We start from the raw sequence: 25,459 nt of genomic DNA, 5'->3' as shown, positions 1-25,459 counted from the left end.
AAGCTGTCATAGGTGAGTATTTACGATCGTCAATAAAAAGGTGAGTAAACAAAAAAAATAAAAATAACTATCCAATTCCTTTTCAGGTGCGGCATACCTAGCGGAGGGGCACAAAAAAAAAAAATCTTTTTTGTGCCCGGAACTCCGCTTTAAACCTGACCAAAACAAGACTCTAGTAGACATCCCAGATGTGATAAATTTGAAAAACAAACGCATGAATTATAATCTAATCAATAATATAATTTTATTATATAATATATAATATATATATATATATATATATATATATATATATATATTAAAATTATACTATTGATTAGATTATAATTCGTGCGTTATATATTATATATGCAACATTTGAATTTCCCTTCCAGTTCCGCTCCCATGCACAATTGCTGCTGCAGGAAACGGAACCAGGAAGTCCTCATACCGACGGACGAGCGGGGGATCTCGGCTGGCGATCACAGCAATGGGAGATCATCGCTGGATCGCCAGGAGAAGGTAAGGGACACCGCTGCACGCTCTGCACATCTACCTCAAGCGTGACTCAGGGATACCGATAATAGCATGGAAAATCCACCCCGAGTCACGCTCGGGGATACCGCTAAGGGGGTTAAAGAGGAGCTGCAGTCTACTCACATAATTTGTAATAAAAACATAGTTTTTCCATTCTGGAGCTTCCCTCCAACCACTTTGCATATTATTTTATATATACTGCGATTCTGTACATGCCAAACATGCTGTAGAAATCTCCCTCCACTAAGTGTGGCTGCAGCCATTTAAACTGTGGGCAGCTGAAGCTGCTGTCTGTTCACTTCCTGGATTTACACAGACACACAAAGGCACACAAACACATTATATACAGTTGTGCTCATAAGTTTACATACCCTGGCAGACTTTATGAATTATTGGCCATTTTTCAGGCAATATGAAATGATAACACAAAAAGCTTTTCTTTCACTCATGGTTAGTGTTTGGCTAAAGCCATTTATTATCATTTAACTGTGTTTACTCTTTGTAAATCATAATGACAACAGAAACTACCCAAATGACCCTGGTCAAAAGTTTACATACCCCAGTTTTTAATACCATGTATTGCCCCATTTAACATCAATGACAGCTTGAAGTATTTTGTGGTATTTGTGGATGAGGCTCTTTATCTTCTCAGATGGTAAAGCTGCCCATTCTTCCTGGCAAAAAGTCTCCAGTTCCTGTAAATTCTTGGGCTGTCTTGCATGAACTGCACGTTTGAGATCTCCCCTGAGTGGCTCAATGATATTGAGGTCAGGAGACTGAGATGGCCACTCCAAAACCTTCACTTTATTCTGATGTAGCCAATGAAAGGTCGACTTGGCCTTGTGTTTAGGATCATTGTCATGTTGGAATGTCCAAGTACGTCCCATGTGCAGCTCCTGGACTGATGAATGCAAATTTTGCTCCAGTATTTTTTGATAACATACTGCATTTATCTTGCCATCAATTCTGACCAAATTACCTGCTCACACATCCCCATAACATTAGCGATCAACCTCCATGTTTCACAGTAGGAATGGTGTACTTTTCATCATAGGCCTTGTTGACTCCTCTCCAAATGTAGTGTTTATGGTTGTGGCCAAAAAGCTCAAATTTGGTCTCATCACTCCAATGACTGAAGGTTTGAGGCTCTGTGCTGTTTGGCATATTGTAAGCAGGATACCTTGTGGCTTTTGCATAGTAATGGCTTCATTTATGCGACTCGACCATGCAGTCCATCTTTCTTCAAGTGCCTCCTTATTGTGCATCTTGAAACAGCCACACCACATGTTTTCAGAGAGTCATGTATTTCACCTGAAGTTATTTGTGGGGTTTTTTTTTTTTGCATCCCGAACAATTTTCCTGGCAGTTGTGGCTGAAAATTAAGTTGGTCTACCTGACCTTGGTTTGGTTTCAACACAACCCCTCATTTTCCACTTATTGATTATAGATTGAACACTGCTGATTGGCATTCCCAATTCCTTGGATATCTTTTTATATCCCTTTCCTGTTTTATACAGTTCAATTACCTTTTCCCACAGATCCTTTGACAGTTCTTTTGCTTTCCCCATGACTCAGAATCTAGAAACGTCAGTGCAGCACTGGATAAAAGATGCAAGGGTCTGTCAGGAGTCCAGAAACTCATTGGCCTTTTATACACACACACTAATTACAAGCAAACAGATCACAGGTGAGGATAGTTACCTTTAGTAGCCATTCAAACCCCTTTGTGTCAACTTGTGTGAATGTTATCAGGCCAAAATCACCAGGGTATTTAAACTTTTTATCAGGGTCATTTGGGTAGTTTCTGTTGTCATTAAGATTTAAAAAAAGTAAACACAGTTGATTGATAATAAATGGCTTCAGCCAAACACTAACCATGAGTGAAAGAAAAGTTTTTGTGTTATCATTCATATTCTCATAAAAATGGCCAAGAAATCATAAATTCTGCCAGAGTATGTAAACTTATGAGCACAACTGAATATATCACACACATACACATATATACAGACACACCCACACAACTGATTGCCTGCACATTTCTCCTCTCTTCATAAATACTTATGGATCTCTGCAGTCTCCTGTTATCTTTGCCCTCATCCAGCCCCCTCAAATTCTGCAGCTCTCTTTAGCTTTTCTATGACTAATCCATCCTCCCTTACTGGCAAAGTCTCACGAGAGTGAGAGAGAGAGCTTTGCACGATGTCATTAGCCAAGGCTAATGACCAGACAAGAAAGAGGAAGTGGCCTGTATAAGGTATTTACTGGCAGAAAAAAAAATGTTTTACTATCCAAAGACAAAACAACAAGGGCAGAGGATTAAATAGATGCAAAGATGAAAAAATGACTGAAGAGCCGCTTTAAGTTTATGTACACTTTAAAGCTTGACGTTTCAGTTTAAATAAGCTAAGTACATTTGTCTTTGTTCTTTACCCAGGCATGCACAGTCTGTCTCTTTTGCATCTCAGTGTTATGCAACATTGAAAAAGAGTGGATTGCACGTGCGTGGGTAGGGATCTAAGCCGAGTGCTGAGTTGTGAGATTCCAAGATTCAGTACATCCTGCCATCTGCAGGATAGAGAGGGGAAAGTAATGGAATGAACACTTAGAATTTTTAGAACTAGTTAGATAAACAAAATCATTTTGAGAAAAATAATGTTAAATACTATTGGCTAAAAAAATATTATAGTATCTTCCTAAGTATCAAGGCAGCAAGAGGTGACTGGTTATGTCAAGAGGTGAAAGCAAAACCCTATTTAACCACTTTGCAGCTCTGTTGTCCTTTGAAGGCGTCCATGGAGGTCCTACCAGAAACAATGCCTCCCTCTGTACGCCCCCTGGGTCATGCATCTGGAGCACTCTGTGATCGCTGTGTCCTTTGGACACGGTCGATTACAGATCATCGTAAAGTGCCAATCACAGCAGCCCTTTACCATGTAATCAGCTGCCCAATCGCAGCTGATCATAGTGTAAGCAGACTTTCCAGCACTTTCCTCAGGCGCTGTCACAGAGTGAGGTGAGGAGAGTTGTCCTGAGAGGGGACATTTTCACAGATAATCAGTGTAGCCCCATTTGTGCCAATCAGTGCCCATCAATGCTGCCTATCAGTGCCTATCAGTGCTGCCCATTAGTGCCACCTATCAGTGCTATCTATTAGTGCCCACCAGTGCGCCTATCAGTGCCCATCTGTGATGCATATCAGTGCAGCCTCATCAATGCCATCTCCTCAGTGACACCTATCAGTACCCATCAGTGCTGCCTATCAGTGCCCATCAGTGCACATCAACGAAGGAGAAAAATTACTTATTTGCAAAATTGTATAACAGAAACTAAAAAAAGGATTTTTTTTTCAAGATTTTTCATTTTTTTCATTTGTTTAGCAAAAAATAAAAAACCCAGTGTTGAATAAATAAAACCAAAAGAATGCTCTATCTGTCTCACAAAAATGCTAAAAGTTTCATATGAGTATAGTGTTGCATGACAGCGTAATTGTCATTCAAAGTGCGACAGTGCTGAAACCTGAAAAGTGGCCTGGTCAGGATTGGGTTTAAATGCCCAGTAAGCAAATGGTTAATATGTTGCATTTAATAATATATTACAGTATTTATACATCTTCCTAAACTTCTGGTATCAAAAAGGCACACTTGTAACAACAGTAATAATTACTGTAAATTAAATATAAAGAAACCTGTAGACATACTTGCACAATGTCAGATGAGTGGTCCTCAATAGCTACTGCCAATGGCACAGTGTTTTCCTTAACCATTGCAAACATCACCCCAGTGCCAGTAGATGACCGAATGTCCAGAGTAATATTCACTATCCAATCTTCTTCAATTGATGTGATGTCAGCTATAAGGAACAATGACAATTTATATCCATAATAAATAATGAGGCAATGCCTTAATATCATTTTATAAACAAATACATTATGCACATAAAGTATCACTGTAATTGCTCACTGTAGTTGAGTTTGAAGTGTGCCAGTCCTCCTCCGGGATAGTAGGAGCCCTCTTCCACATCCACCAGGCAATGCTTACTCTGCTTTCCTTGAATAAATTCCTTTACACCTAGAGCTCCTTGATTCATCAGGTTCCATCCACGAATACAGCCATCCAGTCGGGGGTTAATCTACAGAGAAATATATTTTATAAGCATGGAAGAAGGAGGGTTTAGGTTAAGTTCCACCATTTAAATCCACTCATTTGTTTCTGATTCAGAAAAAGAGGGGAAACCCGAATATTTCTGGCAGGTTTTTATCTTGGTTTATATCAGTAGGGAGAATGGAAAGAAATAACAAGTTTTTAGAAGTTCAAGTGCTTTCTCACTCTACTAAATATGAGGTTTTTTTTTTGTCTATGGAGAAACTTTCCATCACTTCTACTGATAGCAATGTACAAAAAAGGATGTAACTCTTCAATCCTCTATCCAAAACAAAAAATAAAAATTGGCTTGAGTTGGGCTTTAACCTACTAATAGGAACAAAAACCATTTGAGAAGTGGCCTTTACCAGACTTTCCTCCAAACCCGACCCAATGCAATGTGGGTTGGGCTCCCTGTGGGACAGGGGTATCTTATCCCAAGAGTTTCTGTTTCTGATAAGCAAGTCTCTAATCTAAGTAGGTAAATAGTGGTCAGTATAGGCTTTCTAATCACCTGTTTCAACTGGACTTTCATCCCGTTCTGTCATTCCATTCCTTTGGACAGGTTTAGCAGTAATGTTGTTTAGATGATAGCATTCATTTTTTCTTTGCTAATCCTATTAAAACCTACTGTAGAAGCAGAGGTTACCTTCAGTGTAAATCTCATGTCAAAATAATCAGTAGACCCAGAGCTGTTGAAGTTTTATGTAAATCTCAACTTTTCCTGTAAAAGTCAAACTTGACCTCGCCTTCTCCCTTCCTATTGGTTCCTAAAGGGGATAGACAGACATAGTAACTCGGTAAATGGGAGGAGGCTGAGCTAAGGGTGACTTTTACAGGAAAATATGAAATTTGTATATAATGTCCCCTTTCCCTGTATCCCTGGATCTACAAATAATTGTGACATGCAGTAACTTCTGCTTGGGTTATTTCTCTTTTTTTGCTGAGTTTGAGATGGCCAGGTTTATCTTTGCAAAAAATGGTTTGACAGCAATCCAGTGTTGAACGGATACAAGTCTTTATTTCTCCATAAATGTGACAGTACAATAGACAGAAGCCTCAAACAGCAAACGCGTTTCACAAATCAAGTTCGCTTATTCATTGCAATGCAATTAATTCATTCATCAGCAATGAATAAGCGAACTTGATTCGTGAAACACGTTTGCTGTTTGAGACTTCTGTCTATTGTACTGTCACATTTATGGAGAAATAAAGACTTTTATCCGTTCAACACTGGATTGCTGTCAAACCATTTTCTGCAAAGACGATAATCCAATGGTTCATGGACTGGACTTGCACCCAGTTTAGATTGGATTGTTATCTCCCACCTGGAGCGGCATCGATTTCCTTTGTGTTGGTGTATTCATGGCCAGGTTTGTGACAGTCCAGTTTAAAGCACAAACTAATGATATTTTTTTCCCTAATCATTTAGGCTTGTTGAAAATGAACATATATATATATATATATATATATATATATATATATATATATATATATATATACACATATATACATACATACAGTAAACCCCCCTCCATTTCGGGGGTTACGTTCCGGACCCAGCCGCGAAAAGTGAAAATCCGCAAAATAGAAAAACCCTATTAAAATGCATTGTAGGCATGTTTTTTTTACTGTCACTGTACGTGTAGAAGCATTTTAAGGTCTTTAAACACACTTTTAAAACAATAGAAACTCATTTAAACACATAAAAGATACTGGGAGACATAGCAAGAGCTATGGAAAACACAAAAATATTTCATTCTTAATGATTTATATAGTAAAATAACATTACAAAAAAAACCACAATATACCGGGACCGCAAAAACTGAACCGCGATGGAGCGGGGGTTTACTGTATATTTTTTTTTTTATAGTATTATTTTGTACTATTGAAGTAGCCCTATATTAAGCTGCACTGTGGAAGTAGCACTTTGAAGATCCAGATTGCTGCCCTTTACACAGGGTGCAGCAGCCCAGATCTCTGAATACGCTACCTGCACAGTGCTCCAATCAGCAAAGTTCTAGATCTGCCTGGTAGCACTGTTGATTGGAGCACTGCACAGAGGGTGTAGGACTGCTGGAGATCAGGAACGCTGCACTCTAAGTGAGACCGGTGGGGTGACTCTCCTGCATGCTGCTGGTACAAGGCAGCTTGATTTATGGCTATAGCAAAAGGACAATAATAATGCAAATAAAATAATAAAAAGTAAATAAATAAAAGACCTACACATGTTCCTTTTTTATCCAGCCTGAACACATTTGACTAATAAAAAATTAGGGCTCAATTGGGCGTTAATATTTAGAGAGAAAGTAATATGAACAGAGAAAGCAAAGTAGAACTGTCAGAGCTAAAACAAACATAAAAAGCTGCCACTGGCACTGATGTGGGTGACTAGGCACTTAATTATGGGTTTCTGCATCTCCTCTGCTGTTTACTTTTGTTCTTCCCTCAATAAAGGAATTTAAATGTATCACAATGATTGCTCTGTGAATAAACATTCCATGAAATCACCGGTTTAATGAGATTTTCTATTTTCCGTGGCAATCCCGCTATGTAGACTTTGGTTTCCAAAATACCATTCACAGGTTTAAACAGATATTTGGGATTATTGATGTTCATAACAGCTTCTTTTGCAATCTTCACACTTATACTGTTTTCCAGCTCTTCCACTGACACCTACAAGATGAATGAACACACATTTTTGTTTACTGTGTAGCTGTTTATTTTTACAATGTTAGAACAAGAGGTGATGTATGAAGGAAGGAAGCAGAGATAAATTATAATAAGCGTGGTGCTTGCAAATGTAGGGCTATATCATAGCTTACTCTAAAAATGAATTGTGGTTTACATATAATTTAACTCATTGTTTAGTTTATATACCATAGCCACAATGTTCAGATGGCCATACCAAACAATTAGGAATTATCTGTCATTTGTCAAACCACAATTAAAAGGATAGTTAAGTGGTTGTAAAGCCTTAAGGTTTTTTACCTTAAAGTGCAAGCCCACCCTAACACTAAAATCCCTACAGACATCCACAATCTAGCCCGGTAAAGAAGAAATCACTATACATACCTATTTTGAAGCCGATCTGGTCCAGTCTCCAGCGGCAGAAGCTCTGCAGAGGACACCGCCAACAATGGCTGTGAAATGAATGGGGAGTGGCGTCACCCATAGACATATTATGGGGCTTCTGTTTTCGGGTTGTGTCCTCTGCCCTGGCCTCACAGCTCAGCGTGGGATTGGGTCGGATTGGCTTCAAAAAAGGTATGTATACTGATTTCTTTTTTACGGAGTTAGATAGGTTAGTGTTAGATTGTGGATTTCTGTAGATGCAGGGATTTTAGTGTTAGGGTGGACTTCTACTTTAATGCATTCTATGCATTTGGTGAAAACCCTTCTGTGCTGCTGCTCCCCCCCCTCCCCCAGACCCCCCTTTTTCTTACCTGAGCCCAATCAGTTCCAGCAATGTGCATGAGCGCAGCGGCTCTAGCTGCTGTCACTCTCCTCACTAGGCAGATTGATAGCAGCAGAAGCCATTGGCTCCCACTGCTGTCAATCAAAAGCTGTGACACGGGAGCAGGCAGCAGGGTCGAGTCTCGCTGTCTGTGTCAACACCCCCAGGGGGTGCCCCCATGGAAAGCGGCTTTCTGTTGGGGTACCTGATAAAGAGGAGGAGCCTGGAGCACCAGCGGGGGACCCCAGAAGAAGAGGATCAGGGCTGCTCAGTGCAAAACCATTGCACAGAGCAGGTAAATATGAGATGTTTGTTATTTTAGTTTTTTTTAAATGCAGCTTTAATGTCACTTTAAAGAAGAAACCTCACTTTCCTTTTTATTAATGTATTCTTTTCCCCAAGGGACAAAATACATATAGTACTTTGCCCCATCTCCCTTTATGCTGTCCAAGGCTGCCCATAGATGGGTCGCTGACTCTTCAAAAAAAAAAAAAAAACAAAGGAGTCCCCCATCTACACAAACAAGGTGGATGAAGGAATCCTCCCCACTGTGCCATTGTATTCTGACAATGGGAGCTTCCTTGCTGTTAGAATACCTGATCAGTGCTGAAGCCATTGATCGAATGAAAATCTGCCAACATTCCCATTAGAGAGAAGTTGTTTATTCTGTCAAGCAGGAAAGGCCATACATTTCAATCCATCTATGGCCAGCTTAATGCTATCTGTAAGTTTGGACAGGGCACCCCTCCCATTGTTACCAGCATGACAAAGAAGGACTGTGATCTAGATGTGTCATGCATTGAAACACAAACCTATTTGTAAGAGTCCATAATGAAGACGATCCTTGGGTTCTGTGCCTTCATGTGACCCCATGCCACACAAATCAAATTAGATAGACAGACAGACAGACAGACAGACAGACAGACAGACAGACAGACAGACAGACAGATAGATAATTTAACCTAAAAAAGAGCTTTCAAAAATACATTGTAAGGTGAAAATAAGGAATTTGTAGATATTTTACAGCATATAAAACCATGAAAACACACACCTAACAGTAAGAAAAAATACTATTATCTTAATACAAAATGTAAATCAATTGCTGTACCACATACTTTCTTTTAATAAAACTGTAGCGCTTTGAAAAATAAATACAGCCATTTTAAAACTCTGAAAAAATTTAAAAAGCATGACACTCACTATATGCCATTCTCCGTTGTTGATTGACTTGCCGCCAGTAGTAACTTTTGTCCATAGGTCATTCTTGAACTGAATTTCAATTTTTCCATCACGCAGGGCGAGTAGAAACCATGATGTGGCGTCAGCTGACTCTGCATACAGAATCACTCCCTCCCCATCATAGGTTCGAAAATCAAATTCTGCTGAAAACCTTTGAGGGAAATAAATTCCATGATTTCAGCTTAAAGTGGAACTTTACCCATAACAACCTGATACTGTAAAAATAACGTTCTTTGGCAGAGAACATACATTAACAATGACAATTATGCTACCAAAATTAGTGTGTGCTGTAAATTGTCCCCAGCATTGTTCCTGTTCATATGTTGTTTGTGTCTAGAATTTCAGCCTACCTTTGTATAGCATTATGGAGGATTATCTCCCCCCCCCTTAATGTTTGCTATGTATTCTCTTTTGACCCAACATGGTATTTTCCATGCTTTAGCTCTTGTTACATTGTACTCACTATACACATGTACTCCTTGCACTCTTAAGGCCCGTACACACGTACCGATCGTCGGCATACAAACGTCGGTGGACGAAGGATCTGCCGATTGTACGCGTGTTAGTATGGTGCCTCCGACAGATGTCTGCGCACAATCCGCGGACAAAAGTCTTTCTTGCAAACATGAAAATTTTTGTATGCCGACACCAGAACGGACGATTGTTCGCCTGTCAGTACACAATTCGGCCGACAGACCGCAGATTTGCAAGACTGGGCATGCTCAGAAAATAGAAAACACAGGGAAAGTTAACCATTACATGACATCACTTCTGCAATCGGCGGACAAAATTCTTGTGCTGTCCTTGTGCTGTCTTTGCACTTTTCAGCAGACACCGACATCCCGGGGAGAAAAGAGGAACATTTGTATGCCGACCATCGGTACGTGTGTACGGGGCTTTACTTGTACCTTTGTACTAAAACTTTTGTTGCTTTCAATAAAATACTTGAACAAAGGAAAGTTAGCAACAGCCCATACACAGGGCAACATTGGGGCAACATATTCTGACACGCAACCACCCTAAGCCCTACTAGTATAGGATAGGTGGAGCAATGATCCGCAGCCAGATGTTATAAATATTTCCTATGCTGGATTTATATTTATTTAGGGGTATATAAAGCAATGGATATGGCGCTGAGCAAACATTTACTGTGTGTGCATGTGTTTTAAATTACACAAATTAATTCACTACTGAATGCCAGGTGAACATCACTTTCTACTTTCTAAATATGCCCCCTACTGTCCAAGCAAGGTAAACTTGGGCTCTGCCATGCAGGGAAAAAAACATGTTCTATTTAATAAAAGTTCTAATTACAAACATGATTAGCTTGATTGTAACATTGGGGGACAAATATCTTGACTTTTACTAAAATGAATTAGACGTTTACCTAAATATGGCAAATCTAGCCTTCCTTACCTTGTAACATCTGGCAGTTTGAATCTCAGATAGACAACAGGAATTCCTGTGAATTGTTCTGCCAGGTAAAGCAACTCGTAATTTGTCTCCAGACTGAGAGGAACACACATCGGGATACGCTACAACAGAGGAAATAAAACTTGAATACAATACACTATGAGCAACAACGGAGATGCTTTGCAATAAAAGCGAGAGTAATTAATTGCATATGCATAAAATTTATAATAATTCAATCATTCACTTTCCAATGCAAGATAATAAGTGAAGTTCTTTTTTATCTATAGAGTTGGGAACTTTATGAAAAATGACTATATATAAATTTTTTTTGTTTTTTTATTCAGGAGTTTATATATATATATATATATATATATATATATATATATATATATATATATATATATATATATATATATATATATATATATGTATAAAGTACATACAGTGCTCAAAATAAATGAGTACACCTGAAAAGATGTGTCAGAAAATCTTTACTTTCCTTTCAGATTTAACATTTTCTATGGGTCACTATACTAGAAAAATCTCCTACAAATGCTGGCCATTGATTGCAACCAGGATTTGTTAATTTGAACACACAAAAAGTATTTTCCTAACAAATTCATTCAAGACCATATTGCAAAAATGAATACACCCCAATGAAAGTCTAAGGGCCCTTTCACACAGGCAGACAGTTCAGATCCGCCTGTCAGTTTTTTTGGCGGATCTGAACGGTCCCCCCATGCATCTCTATGGGGCATTGGATGTCAGCGGAGACATGTCCGCTGACATCCGATCCGATCCGTCAAATCTGGACGATTGGAAACCCTATTTTCCATCCGTCCAGTGGATCGGATGGGATGGGATCCAATGAGAATGGACAGATGGTCCGTTCCCATCCGATTTCCCCATAGAGATGCATGGGGACCTGACAGCTGTGTCTCCACACACACACACAGCGCGGAGACACAGCTGTTATCCTCCTGCTCAGTGGGGGATCGGTGGATCGATCCCCAGCTGAGAAAAACGGAGTCCGTCTGACGGACTCCGTGTGTGAAAGGACCATTAGGAGCAAAGCTAAATTTTAGACAACAAAATCCTAATTACCATAAATTCAACTACAGGTGAGTCTAATTATTCATTAAACAGGTGTTCAGCAGACAGTTGGTTATAAAAGGGCATTACTTAACAAAGAAAACCCCTTCCCATTTCATGCTGTCAGCAATGGCACCACATGAAAAAGAAATGTCACAAGGCCTGATAAAGAAAATATTTTCTCTACACCAGAAAGGTGAAGGCTACAAGAAGATCAGCAAAGCTTTAGGCCCCTTTCACACTGTCCGCTCCATTGGCGGACTCCATTTTTTTCAGCAGGGGATCGATCCTCCGATCCCCCACTGAGCAGGCGGATGGCAGCTCTGTCTCCGCTCTGTGCGCGAAGACATAGCTGACAGGTCCCCGCTGTCCTCTATGGGGGAATTAGATGAGAACGGACCGCCTATCCATTCTCATCTGATCCCATCCGATCCGCCAGACGGATGGAAAATAGGGTTTCCATCCATCCGGATTTGACAGACGGGATCGGATCGGATGTCAGAGGACATGTCTCCGCTGACATCCACTGCCCCATAGAGATGCATGGGGCATCCGTTCAGATCCGCCTAAAAAACTGACAGGCGGGTCTGAACAGTCCGCCTGTGTGAAAGGGGCCTTACTTATCAGTCAGAATACTGTAGCAAAAGTGATACAAACATTTAAAAAAAATAAAACTGTAACCATCTCACAGAAACGTCCAGGACGTCCACAGAAGTTAACACCTCGAGAGGAGCGTCTTCTGAAGGGAAGGGTTGAAAAAAAATCACCATGCAAGTTCACTGCAGTTAGCTAAAGAAGTTAAAAACCAAACTGGGGTGATTGTTTCCTGGGACACAATATGGCGTACATTGCAGAGGAATGGCATGCATGGGTGTCGTCTACGATGGAAGCCTCTCCTAAAGCCCATGCACAAAAAGCCAGTCTAGAATTTGCCAGAATTGCTGGAATTGCTAGCCATTTGCTAAAATTGGCCCATGCTAAAAAGGAAGACTTCTGGGACTCTGTACTCTGGAGTGATGAGACCAAGATAAAGGTTTTTGGGACTGATGGCTTCAAAACTGCATGGCGTCGCAAAGGTTAGGAGTACAAAAAAAAAATGCATGGTGCCTACAGTGAAACATGGTGGTGGTATTGTCCTTTTGTGGGACTGCATGAGCGCTGTTGGTGTCAGGGAGCTGCATTTCATTGATGGTATCATGAATTCACAGATGTACTGCTCTATACTAAAAAGACAAGATGCTACCATCACTCCGTGTCCTTGGTTGTAGTGCACTTTTTACAAAATGAAAATGATCCAAAACACATCTAAGGCCACTGTTGCATTTCTGAAGAAGAACCGGATGAAAGTGTTGCAGTATTTCTCCTGATCTGAACCCAATCAAACACCTATAGGGAATTCTGAAGAGACAAGTTGAGCATCACTCTCCATCCAGCATCCAGGCTCTAAAAGAGGTCATTCTTGAAGAATGGAAAAAAGATAGATGTTGCAATATGTCGCAAACTTGCTCATTCCATGCCTAGAAGACTCGTTGCTGTCCTTACAAATCATGGAGGTCATACAAAATACTAGATGTAGTAGTTTTTGTTGTGGAGTGTATTCATTTTTACATCAACTAATTTGAGTAAAACTGAATATTTTGTAATCTGCGTTATATTATTAACCTTACTTTCATGTAATGGAGCTAAACAAATGTTCTAAAAAAAACTCTGTTAAATTTCCCAAAGGGGTGTACCCATTTATGCTGAGCATTGTATATTAATACATACATACATACAGTCAGGTCCATAAATATTGGGACATCGACACAATTCTAATCTTTTTGGCTCTATACACCACCAAATGTATTTGAAATGAAACAAACAAGATGTGCTTTAACTGCAGACTTTCAGCTTTAATTTGAAGGTATTTACATCTAAATCAGGTGAAAGGTGTAGGAATTACAACAGTTTGTATATGTGCCTCCCACTTTTTAAGGGACCAAAAGTAATGGGACAGATTAACAATCATAAATCAAACTTTCACTTTTTAATACTTGGTTGCAAATCCTTTGCAGTCAATTACAACCTGAAGCCTGGAAGCATTAAACATCACCAGACACTGGGTTTCATCCCTGGTGATGCTCTGCCAGGCCTCTTCTGCAAATGTCTTTAGTTCCTGCTTGTTCTTGGGGCATTTTTCCTTCAGTTTTGTCTTCAGCAAGTGAAATGCATGAACAATCGGATTCAGGTCAGGTGATTGACTTGGCCATTGCATAACATTCCACTTCTTTCCCTTAAAAAACTCTTTGGTTGCTTTCGCAGTATGCTTCGGGTCATTGTCCATCTGCACTGTGAAGCGCCGTCCAATGAGTTCTGAAGCATTTGGCTGAATATGAGCAGATAATATTGCCCGAAACACTTCAGAATTCATCCTGCTGCTTTTTTCAGCAGTCACATCATCAATAAATACAAGAGAAGCAGTTCCATTGGCAGCCGTACATGCCCATGCCATGACACTACCACCACCATGGTTCATTGATGAGGTGATATGCTTTGGATCATGAGCAGTTCCTTTCCTTCTCCATACTCTTCTCTTCCCATCACTCTGGTACAAGTTGATCTTGGTCTCATCTGTCCATAGGATGTTGTTCCAGAACTGTGAAGGCTTTTTTAGATGTTGTTTGGCAAACTCTAATCTGGCCTTCCTGTTTTTGAGGCTCACCAATGGTTTACATCTTTTGCTGAACCCTCTGTATTCACTCTGGTGAAGTCTTCTCTTGATTGTTGACTTTGACACACATACACCTACCTCCTGGAGTGTGTTCTTGATCTGGCCAACTGTTGTGAAGGGTGTTTTCTTCACCAGGGAAAGGATTCTTCGGTCATCCACCACAGTTGTTTTCAGTGGTCTTCCGGGTCTTTTGGTGTTGCTGAGCTCACCAGTGCGTTATTTCTTTTTAAGGATGTTCCAAACAGTTGATTTGGCCACACCTAATGTTTTTGCTATCTCTCTGATGGTTTTTTTTGTTTTATTAGCCTAATGATGTTTTGCTTCACTGATAGTGACAGCTCTTTGGATCTCATATTGAGAGTTGACAGCAACAGATTCCAAATGCAAATAGCACACTTGAAATTAAATCTGGACCTTTTATTTGCTCCTTGTAAATGGGATAATGAGGGAATAACACACAACTGGCCATGGAACAGCTGAGCAGCCAATTGTCCCATTACTTTTGTTCCCTTAAAAAGTGGGAGGCACATGTTTTTTATTTAATTTGTTCACTAGCCACCTTAATCACATACCTATTTATTAATTGCCATTTTCATATTATTGACAATTTTGATATTCATCACATAGGTTTAATTAACAATACTGCCATCTAATAGGGAGAAAATTAGCAAGTGCTGTATTTGGTCTTTTAGTAAGACCAATCACCTTTCATTTTTTCACGCATATACAAACTGTTGTAATTGCTACACCTTTCACCTGATTTGGATGTAAATACCTTCAAATTAAAGCTGAAATTCTGCAGTTAAAGCACATCTTTGTTTCATTTCAAATCCATTGTGGTGGTGTATAGAGCCAAAAAGATTAGAATTGTGTCGATGTCCCAATATTTATGGACCTGACTGTATATATACACACATACACACAATATATATATATATATATATATATATATATATATATATATATACATACAGTATCTCACAAAAGTGAGTACACCCCTCACATTTTTGTAAGTATTTTATTATATCTTTCTATGTGACTACACTGAAGAAAAATGTGCAAGCTAAAGACTGACCCAGGTACATTACTAAAGCCTAGACAGAAATATATATGACAAAAAAATAGTGCAGCACAAATAAAAAATATGTAAAATAATAAATAAAATAATAATCTTCAAAAGTTCTTAGAAAAGGACCAGCAATCCCTCATAAGAGGTATGTCAGTAGTAGCTGATATCCAAAGGGTGCCGGAAACAATCCAATAAGAGTGACACGATTCTTTGTCTGCATCAGATATCTTGAATTTGGGAATTTGATGAAAAGGAAGGGATGTGGATGGTGTTCTTTTCCCAATACTGCACATACCCTTTAAAGTATATCTAAAACCAAAACTTTTTTGTCTTGGATAGAGTAGAGAATGGTAAGCATTCTTGTTGGTTACTTTTTCTGTCTGTGTTTTATTGGGGACCTGTCATATGGACAAAACAGGAAATAGAAGGAAATCTGTCTAAAGTCAAGGGAAACACTCTCATAGACAGTTGTCACAAGAACAAATACCCTTACAGGAATATTTTCCTTGACCTCCTTTTATGGTGACAACCGTGAAATTTGAAATTTCCCAACACTTTCTGTACTGGTAACAATGGTCAGGACAAATATAAAAAGAGGGAATCTTAGGAAAACAGACAGCAATATAAACACAACGGAATTCGTCCTCCCTCTGTCCAAATCTGAAAAGTAAATGTTTGGCTTTAGGTATGCTTTAAGGCTCACCTCGCTAGATCTACTATCAGTGGACATTATGAGGTTAATAGACAGAAGTTCCGGTGAGTATAAGAAAATACGTCTGTGCCAGGCGTGGGATTTACACCCAAGCTGATGCCCTGAGCTTTTTCTCACATGTATGACAGGAAGAGAAAAAAACAAACAATGGCAGTTATCAAAAAGTGAGAAACTCTGAAGGAGTGTGATCTTATTTATCATCTTAGTGACTCTTCACATTGTGGTTGGGGGATGGCGCTGCTAGTTATTACTCATTACTATGTGTTATCGCTGCAGAGAATAAACTAGGTGAGAACTGCCAAATACTGATGTCACCTCTGCTTCTACAGGGATTTTCGGTGATTAAGAAGGTTGCCTGGGATGGCATTTGTGTAAATATTGGACTGATTTTTCCTTACATTAAATCGATAACAAATTTGAAGAGTAGGGTGGTGTGTAACAGTAACACATGAAATATGATGATTATTAATAATAATAATAATAAAATTAGAAAGTCTGTAAGGCCGTTCTGTAGAATATAACAGCTGACAATGGCGGAGGCAGAAACAGACACAACTTGAGAGGAATAAATCAGGACAAAAATATTGTTGCACCTCATTCATTAATTTACAGTTTCTTCAATTAAAGAGGTTGTTTACCTCCCCCCAAAAAAAATAAAAAAATAAAATAAAAACCTGAAAGACAAAGACATAATGAGCTAGTATGCATCGCATTCTAGCTCATTATGAAATACTTACCTTAAAATGAATGTATGTGGTGAGACTCCGCGATAGTGGAAATGTATTTGGATGCAAGTATAGTGTAAATAAATATTAGGCTGCAGCCTCCCTGAACTATAGTCAGAAGACTATAAAAAGTTGTGAAGGGGGGTGGGGGAATGGCGCTGCCCAATAACAGTATATGTATATTTATATAAGACGTGAAGTGCCAATGGGTATGGCAATTAATATGTAGGTCAAATTACTGGGAAATCAATATATATAAATCTAAAATGTATAAAAAGATGTAGTATAAGAAACGGTATGTATAAATAAATATTTAAAATATAAATTGATCAAGGTGACATGTGCATGAGTGACCACAAGTGGTATAGAATCCAAAAAATAAAATAATGCAGTATATAAACAATATATATAGATAAATAATGTAGATATCAATAAATCAAAGTGACATGTGCATAGGTGTCCAAAGTGACATGTGCACATACATATAATCGTGGCAGGTAAATAGAATAGGGTTTATTTTGTTTAAGCAAGATAAAAGGTACTCGCATTGGTGAAGTTACAAACAAGTGAGAAATCATACGTCTGGGCTTCCGTCCCGCTCCTGGATCTAGCACTTGATTTGTGTACGCAGCCTGTCGCCTAGCAACCCCATATATTTAAGGGAGTTAATCGGAAGTGACCCGACGCTGCTGAAGACGTATGCTTACGAAACGCGTACAGTGTGTCGCATCACTTCCGGTTCCGGCATTTTGGCGTGGATCGCATAGCGTTCCAGATGTATGATTTCTCGCTTGTTTGTAACTTCACCAATGTGAGTACCTTTTATCTTGCTTAAAGCGGAGTTCCACCCAAAAGTGGAACTTCCGCTTTAGGTATTCTACCCCCCTGACATGCCACATTTGGCATGTCATTTGTTTGCGGGGGGAGCGGGTACCTAGTTTTGACAGGTACCCGCTCCCACTTCCGCTCGGAGCGCCGCGGCGCCCTGAACGGAAGTTCTCTTCTCCCCCTCCCTCTCTGCAACATGTCAAAGGTCCCAGAAGATTGCCGGCCAATCAAGACGTGCAGCGCGACTCGCGCATGCGCAGTGGGTACCCGGCTGTGAAGCCGCAAACTGTCACAGCCGGGTGCCCACAGCAGTGATGCCGGCGCCGAGGGAGAGGATCGAGGCTTCAGGCGGCCGCATCGCTGGACAGTTGGACAGGTGTGTGAAATGGCTGGAACTCCGCTTTAAACAAAATAAACCCTATTCGACAGTACTACACTATGTGCCTTTCCCTCATTTCATAATACCTGTCCCACTGAAATGAGCTGACACACCGTGGATACTCTGAGCTATCACCCCATACTGGCAGGACCCCACCAGACCCCAGCCATCTAGGAACCCTTCCCTAGCCCGGGACCTACCAGGGACCCATAAGGACGTCCAATCCAGGACCCATAGAGGAAGCAAGGACCTACCTACAGGATTACCATACATACCCGCTCTATACCCCTGTGTGGGGTGGGTATTTCTGGTGAGTGCGCTACTTATTAGAGGGGTCACGTAGCACCTCACCACCCACCACGGGGTCACTCGTGTAAGCCTTACACGAAGATTGTCACCTGCTATTCATTATTGGATTTTTTTTAGTCACTTAATCACCATTTGATATTTATCTATAATATCATTTATCACCATATCACTTTACCATCCACTATTTTGCGTTTATTAATTGCACTAAGACAACCATCCCCATTCAGTGTATTCCACTCATCCTTGGGATACCTAGTCACGTTTATATTATATCTATTTACCTGCCACGATTATATGTATGTGCACATGTCACTTTGATTTATTGATACCTACAACATTTATTTGTATATACTGTTTATTATTTCACATACTTTGGATTTCATATCACTTGTGGTCACCTATGCACATGTCACTTTGATTTATTGATATTTTAAATATTTATTTATACATACCGTTTCTTATACTGCATCTTTTTATACATTTTAGATTTATATATATTGATTTCCCAGTCATTTGACCTACATATTTATTGCCATACCCATTGACACTTCACGTCTTATATAAATATACATATACTGTTATTGGGCAGCGCCATTCCCCCACCCCCCTTCACTTCTTACCTTAAAATGAAGCCACCGCAGTGCCACCCACTCACACGGCGTCCATCTATACCCGGTCTTCCTTGCGGGTTCGTGTCCTCTGGCCATCTGACTGGCCGGAGCCGCGATAATGTCACTCCCGTGCATGCCGTTCATGGCACAGGGCTCTGAAGGAACAGCACGGGCCGCCGATCCTTCAGAGCGCACGCTCCAGTGATGTCTCTGGCTGCATGCAAAGTGAATATCTCCTAAACAGTGCATGTTTAGGAGCTATTTACAGCACCTATAGGTAACTCTTATCATAGGCTTACCTAGAGATACAAGTTACAGAGGAAGCTTTACTTCCTCTTTAATTACTCCCAGCTCACACACCTGTATACATCCATGGCCCCTTTCACACGATCGGACCGATTAGGTCCGCCTGTCCGTTTTTCAGGCGGACCTGATTAGGCCACCCATTCTCCTCTATGGAGAGGCGGATGTCAGCAGAGATGTGTCCGCTGACACCCATCTGTCATCCGATCCAACAAGATCTGTTTAAAACAGACGGATGGCGATATGTTCACAATCCATCCAGCAGGTCGGATCGGATGGGATCTGATGAAAGCGGACATGCTGTCCATTTTCATCCAATCTCCCCATAGAGGAGAGCAGGACTCTGACAGGTCCGTCTCTGTCACAGTGAGCAGAGATGGACCTGTCATCTGCCTGCTCAGCGGGGATCCCCGCTGAGCTAGCAAAGTCCACCAAGAGGATCTGCCCCATGTGAAAGGGGCCTAATGGAGCAATGTTTACATTTTACACCTACTCTAAATGGAAGATGTATTAAACCCAAACCAAAATAGTAATATATTGCAGCTTACCAATCATTAGATGTGTTGGCTGCATTAGTTCTCTTTTTTCTAGGCTTTTTTCCCTTTGTTTTCACCTGGTGATCTGACTTGTAACACATGTCCTGTGATAGAGGGCCTCCACTCTGGATAAAGGAGTTGGATGTGGTTAGATGTACTAGCAGAATTAGATACACCAGGGTTCACAAAATGGCCGACGGCAGTCCGTACCCAAACCGAGCGACAATCCTGCCTGGACCGAGGTCATGCCACTTTTCAGCCTGGGTGTTCTCTCTCAAGTCTGATGCCCAACCGCCGCCATCATACTCACAGCAGGCAGGGGAGGTGCTGCAGATCAGGACAGAGAGCAGGAGTCTTTTCATATTAACAAGCCGGTAATCACCCACATGTTAGCATTATAAGTTGGGCAGATCCCACCCTCTGTAGTACCCCCTACCCCCGCCTGTTGTGAGTATAATAGCAGCAGGCGGGCAGAAGACACAAGAGAGAACACCCATCTGCTATGTGTCTCCTCCCTAGTAGGACTTGGCAGGGGAGGCTGAAAATGAAAGGGTGACTGTTATGTAAAGGAGAAGAAGGGGCACTGTGATGTTAAGGGGCATGATGGTATGTAAAGGGGGTCCAGTGATGTGTAAAGGGGGCACAGTGATGTGTAAAGGGGGCACAGTGATGTATACAGGGGGCACTCTCACGTGTAAACGGTGCACTATGATGTGAAAAGGAGGCACGGTAATGTGTAAAGGGGGCATTGTGATGTGTATATGGGCATGGTGATGTACAAAGGGGTATGGTGACATGTGAAGGGGGCATTGTGATGTGTAAAGGGAGCACTGTGATGTGTAAGGGAGGCACTGTGATGTGTAAGTGGGGCATTGTGATGTGTAAACGAGACATTGTGATATGTAAAGGGACATGGTGGTGTGTAAAGGGGGCATTGTGATGTGTAAAGGGGCGTGGTAATGTTTAAAGGGGGCATTGTGATGTATAAAGCGGGTAAGAAAATGTGTAAAGCAGGCGCTGTGATGTGTAAAGAGGGTATTGTGATGTGCAAAGGGGCACTGTGATGTGTAAAGGGGGCACTGTTATTTGTAAGGGGGCATTGCGATGTGTAAAAGGGGCACTGTAATGTGTAAAGGGGCACTTTGATGTGTAGAGAAGGCATTGTGATGTGTAAAGGGGGCCATGATGCATAGAGGGGCCATTGTGATGTGCAAAGGGGGAACTGTGGTGTGTAAAGGGGGCACTGTGATGTGTAGAGGGGCCATTGTGATGTGTAAAGGGGGCACTGTGGTGTGTAAAGGGGGCATTGTGATGTGTAAAGGGGGCACTGAGATGTGTAGAGGGGCCATTGTGATGTGTAAAGGGGGCACTGTGGTGTGTAAAGGGGGCACTGTGGTGTGTAAAGGGGACACTGAGATGTGTAGAGGGGCAATTGTGATGTGAAGTGGAACAGAGAACACTGTTGGACTGCTTTAAAGGGGGGACTGTGATGTAAAGGTCAGTATGGGTGTGATGTAAAGGGGATATGTGATGTGTTTTTTTTGAATTATGTGTTCCTATTTTAATGTTACTATATATGATATAGTATACGTATATGAATTTTATACATGATTGGTGAAATAGAAAATCATTTCTAAAGGGATAAGAGAAGGAAGGAGTTAATTTGTGCCATAGTGCTGCCCAAACTAAAATACTTTTCTTTCTTTTTTTTGCAGAAAAGGAGGGTTTTTTTTCTTCAATATGCTAGAATACAAAGAAATATGAAAACAAGTGAGAAAGTGAACTATTAATTAGCTACAAAATAATTCCCCAAGAACTAGTAATTTCTCCTTTGACCCTACTTTATTTCCAGGAGCTCAACTTTCCCAATTGCTTCCCTTTAAACATTACTATCCAAAAACCCTTTGTCCAATCGTTACACATTACAGGTCACTGAAGTGATTTGATTGGAACAGGGGGATCACAAGGTCCAGGCAGCGTTATCCTCAAGGTTAGAAAGTTTAGCCCTTAGTAACAAACTGCACCAGATTCAATAGGACAATCCGAGGAGACTTGTCTAAAGCTGGCTTACATGCATCAAATTTCGTCAGATTCATTAAAAATCTCCCAGAATTCACTCCATAGATGGCCCTGTTAACACTGCTCCGATAGACAGAACTTTGCAATCGTCTTTTGTTGAAGAAGCCAGGTGTAAATGTGGGAAATTATTAGCCGAACAACTCCTACATTCATTTAGATGTAGACACTGCTTGGATACTCCAAGGGTGCTGCGTTTCAAAATACAATAAGCCTCAGAGGGAGATTTGTCCACTAATCAATTGCAATAAAAACATGAAACTAATATATTGATTTTGATTAGTGCACCCCCTCTCTCCTTCTGTCCCTTCCTTGTGCACCCCCTCTCTCCTTCCTTCCCTTCCTTGTGCACCCCCTCTCTCCTTCCTTCCCTTCCTTGTGCACCCCCTCTCTCCTTCCGTCCCTTCCGTTTTTTTTTTTTTTTTAGCTTTAACTTTTTCTGTTTAAACTTTTTGCCTTGTGACTTTTTTTTTGGGAGGGGGAGGGGGTAACAACTCCTTTTTTAGACACAAATTAAACTAAGAAGCGTAAGATTGTACCTGAAGGAATTATTAATGTAATAGCACATATATGTTTTGTGTTTTCCTTTACAACAAAACAAATTCTGAAATGTCATCGTCCACCTGCATATAGCACTAGAAGCTCTGTTTAAAAACTGTTTAGGATGGAACTACATAAAATACATTTAGAAAAATGCATAATGTCAAACTTAAAAACTGTTCTACCTTCCCTATGTTATCATGTTTTTTTTTTTTCCTACGCTGTATCCATGTGCATACATCCATTGTTTTTTTCTTTCTTGCACATTTTATGTATTATATGTGAACCAAATATGTCCACAAGATGGCGGTGTTGGGCTTTACACATTTCTGGTATCAGACGGGTTTTACGTACACTTTATTATATCAACAGGAAATTAAAACCTTACTTGATGTATTATTTCCTTATACTAATTAGAACATTGATATCATGCCCAAACCTTGTCTTAAGATACTGTATCACTAATCAAGTACATATTAAAGTGACCTGATATTTCTAGATACTGTCATTAAGATATCTTCCAAAAAGACAAGGTTACTTAGCATTAATATTTATATTTTCATTTTGTCAGTAAACTTTGGGTAAGAATGATAACTAAATATATAATCATATTAAATGCTGAAAATAACAGACACAGTGGTCACAAGGTCTCATTTCCTGAAGTGAGACATAATGGCCTTTATTTAATTATAAGCATAATAATGCCTCTGAAAATCATTATTAAAAGGATTACTAGTTGTATCATTTTCATAAATAGGTTTATATTAAGAGGATTTAATAACATTGATGAAGATTTACTATATATATATATATATATACATACATACACACACACACTCACAACGATAAGCCATAGGTCTATGACCATCCACCTAATATTGAGTAGGTCCCCCTTTTGCCATTAAAATAGCCCTGACCCAACAAAACATGGAATCCACTAGACCTCTAAAGGTATGCTGTGGTATCAAGCACAAAGTCCTGTAAGTTGCGAGATGGGGCCTCCATTGATTGGACTTTTATTTAGCATATCTCACAGATACTCAAGTGGATTGAGATCTGAATAATTTGGAGGCCAAGTCAAGACCTAAAACTTAAAGATGTGTTCCTCAAATCATTCCTGAACCATTTTTGCAGTGTGATAGGGTGCATTATGCTGCTGATTCACCGCCATCAGCGAATATCATTTCCATGAAGGGGTATACTTGGTCAGAAACAATGTTTAGGTAGGTGGAATGTGTCAAAGTAACATCCACATGAATGGCTGGACCCAAGGTTTCCCAGCAGAAAATTGGCCAAAGCACCACACTGCCTCTGCCGGTTGGCTTCTTATGCATTGTGTATCCTGGTGTCATCTTTTCCCTGAGTAAGGGATGCACATGCACCCAGACATCCACATAATATAAAAGAAAGTGTGATTCATCTGACCAGGCCACCTTTTCTCATTGCACCATGGTCCAGTTCTGAGGCACACATGCCCATTGAAGCCACGTTTGGCTGTGAACACTGGTCAGCATGGGCACCCTGGCTGGTCTGTGGCTACACAGCCCAACACACAAAAAAAAGTGTGATGCTCATTCTTTATGCTATCAACACCATTGACAACATGTTTACTTAAATGAACCACTGTGGGATTTGCATGTAAATAAGCCAGAGGCAGGATTTGCATATGAAAGAGCTGCTGCAGCTTACTCATCACTGTTCACATGGTTCTGTTTGAACTGTGACGTTCATAACAGTTTATTTCCTGGTGAGTGGCCAACTAAGTTTCACAACCAGAGAACTGCTCCTTGTTGCCTCCCCCAGCCGCTGCACGCGGGGGATGGGTATCTCTGTCAAAGCAGCCTATCCATAGCTTGCAGTGCATCCACACTTTCTTAGCTACATCCACTGCTTTACTTCAATAGGGTCTTCCTTCCCGGGCCGCAGGGTGCTGGTAGAGTAGAAAACCAGGTTTTCAGAGGAAGAATATTTACTGCTCATGTTCCAGCTCTGAGCACTAATGAGGACAGAACATGTGGGGAGCTAGTTGGGGGCTCTGAAGAGGGAGAGCACCTTTGATGTAGCTCAAATCTTCAGAAGTGATCAATGAAAATAACACAACAGATTGAAACAACACAAGGAGTTTTAGTAGTTGCTTAGGGGTTGATTTACTATAGAGTGCAAAATCTGGTGCAGCTCTGAATAGAAACTAATCAGCTTCCAAGTTTTATTGTCAAAGCTTAACTGAATAGGCCGATTTAGAAGCTGATTGGCTACCATGAACAGCTGCACCAGATTTTGCACTCTACAGTTTTAGTAAATCAACCCCTAAAGCTGGATACACACTATACAACTTTTGTTGTCAGATTTCCTTTAGATTTACCTTTTCTATGTAGTGCAAGGGCCTGCCTGTTTGCATACAAATTGAAAGTGTTTAGGTTTGACCTCATATTATACGGTTTTGGTAAGTCTGAAGGAAAAAATTGAAAGAAAATTGTATAGTGTGTATGGCCCTTAAGTGTCTACTTGTATACTTCTAGCCAGCTAAAGCTACTGTGTAGTCAACCAGAAGTCCTACCCTCTGTCTTTTTTTTTTTTTTTTTTTTAGTTTTGAACAAAACGGGCTGCAGCTGGAGTTAGGGTTTACAACAGTTGATGCTACAACTGGTTTTGCTAAACTTGCTTCCAATTCTAAAATTCTGGAGCAATGCAGTGAGCAAGAGACAACACAGACACCAAGGAAGGGCCAGCAGCAGAAGCTGATCATTTAAACTCAGCAGGCAGTAGGTGTGAATCAATTATCAGTATCAGCAGCCTTGTAAAATC

General features: G+C 40.4%; 1 protein-coding gene across 1 annotated transcript in view; it reads right to left on the bottom strand.

The window, feature by feature from the left end:
• PROS1 (protein S) overlaps positions 1 to 25,459 on the bottom strand; it is a 105,420-nt gene that overhangs the window by 8,932 nt on the left and 71,029 nt on the right. Inside the window, exons 9-13 of the mRNA XM_082244265.1 lie at positions 10,768 to 10,886; positions 9,313 to 9,502; positions 7,167 to 7,331; positions 4,476 to 4,644; positions 4,214 to 4,365 (exon numbers count right to left, since the gene is read on the bottom strand). Of these exons, the coding sequence (XP_082100391.1) occupies positions 4,214 to 4,365; positions 4,476 to 4,644; positions 7,167 to 7,331; positions 9,313 to 9,502; positions 10,768 to 10,886 (795 nt within the window). The remainder of the gene's footprint in view (positions 1 to 4,213; positions 4,366 to 4,475; positions 4,645 to 7,166; positions 7,332 to 9,312; positions 9,503 to 10,767; positions 10,887 to 25,459) is intronic.

This window comes from Pelophylax lessonae (genome assembly GCF_965119305.1).
Source record: "Pelophylax lessonae genome assembly, chromosome: 2".
NCBI classification, from domain to species: domain Eukaryota; kingdom Metazoa; phylum Chordata; class Amphibia; order Anura; family Ranidae; genus Pelophylax; species Pelophylax lessonae.
This window is presented reverse-complemented; position numbering and strand designations above follow the sequence as displayed.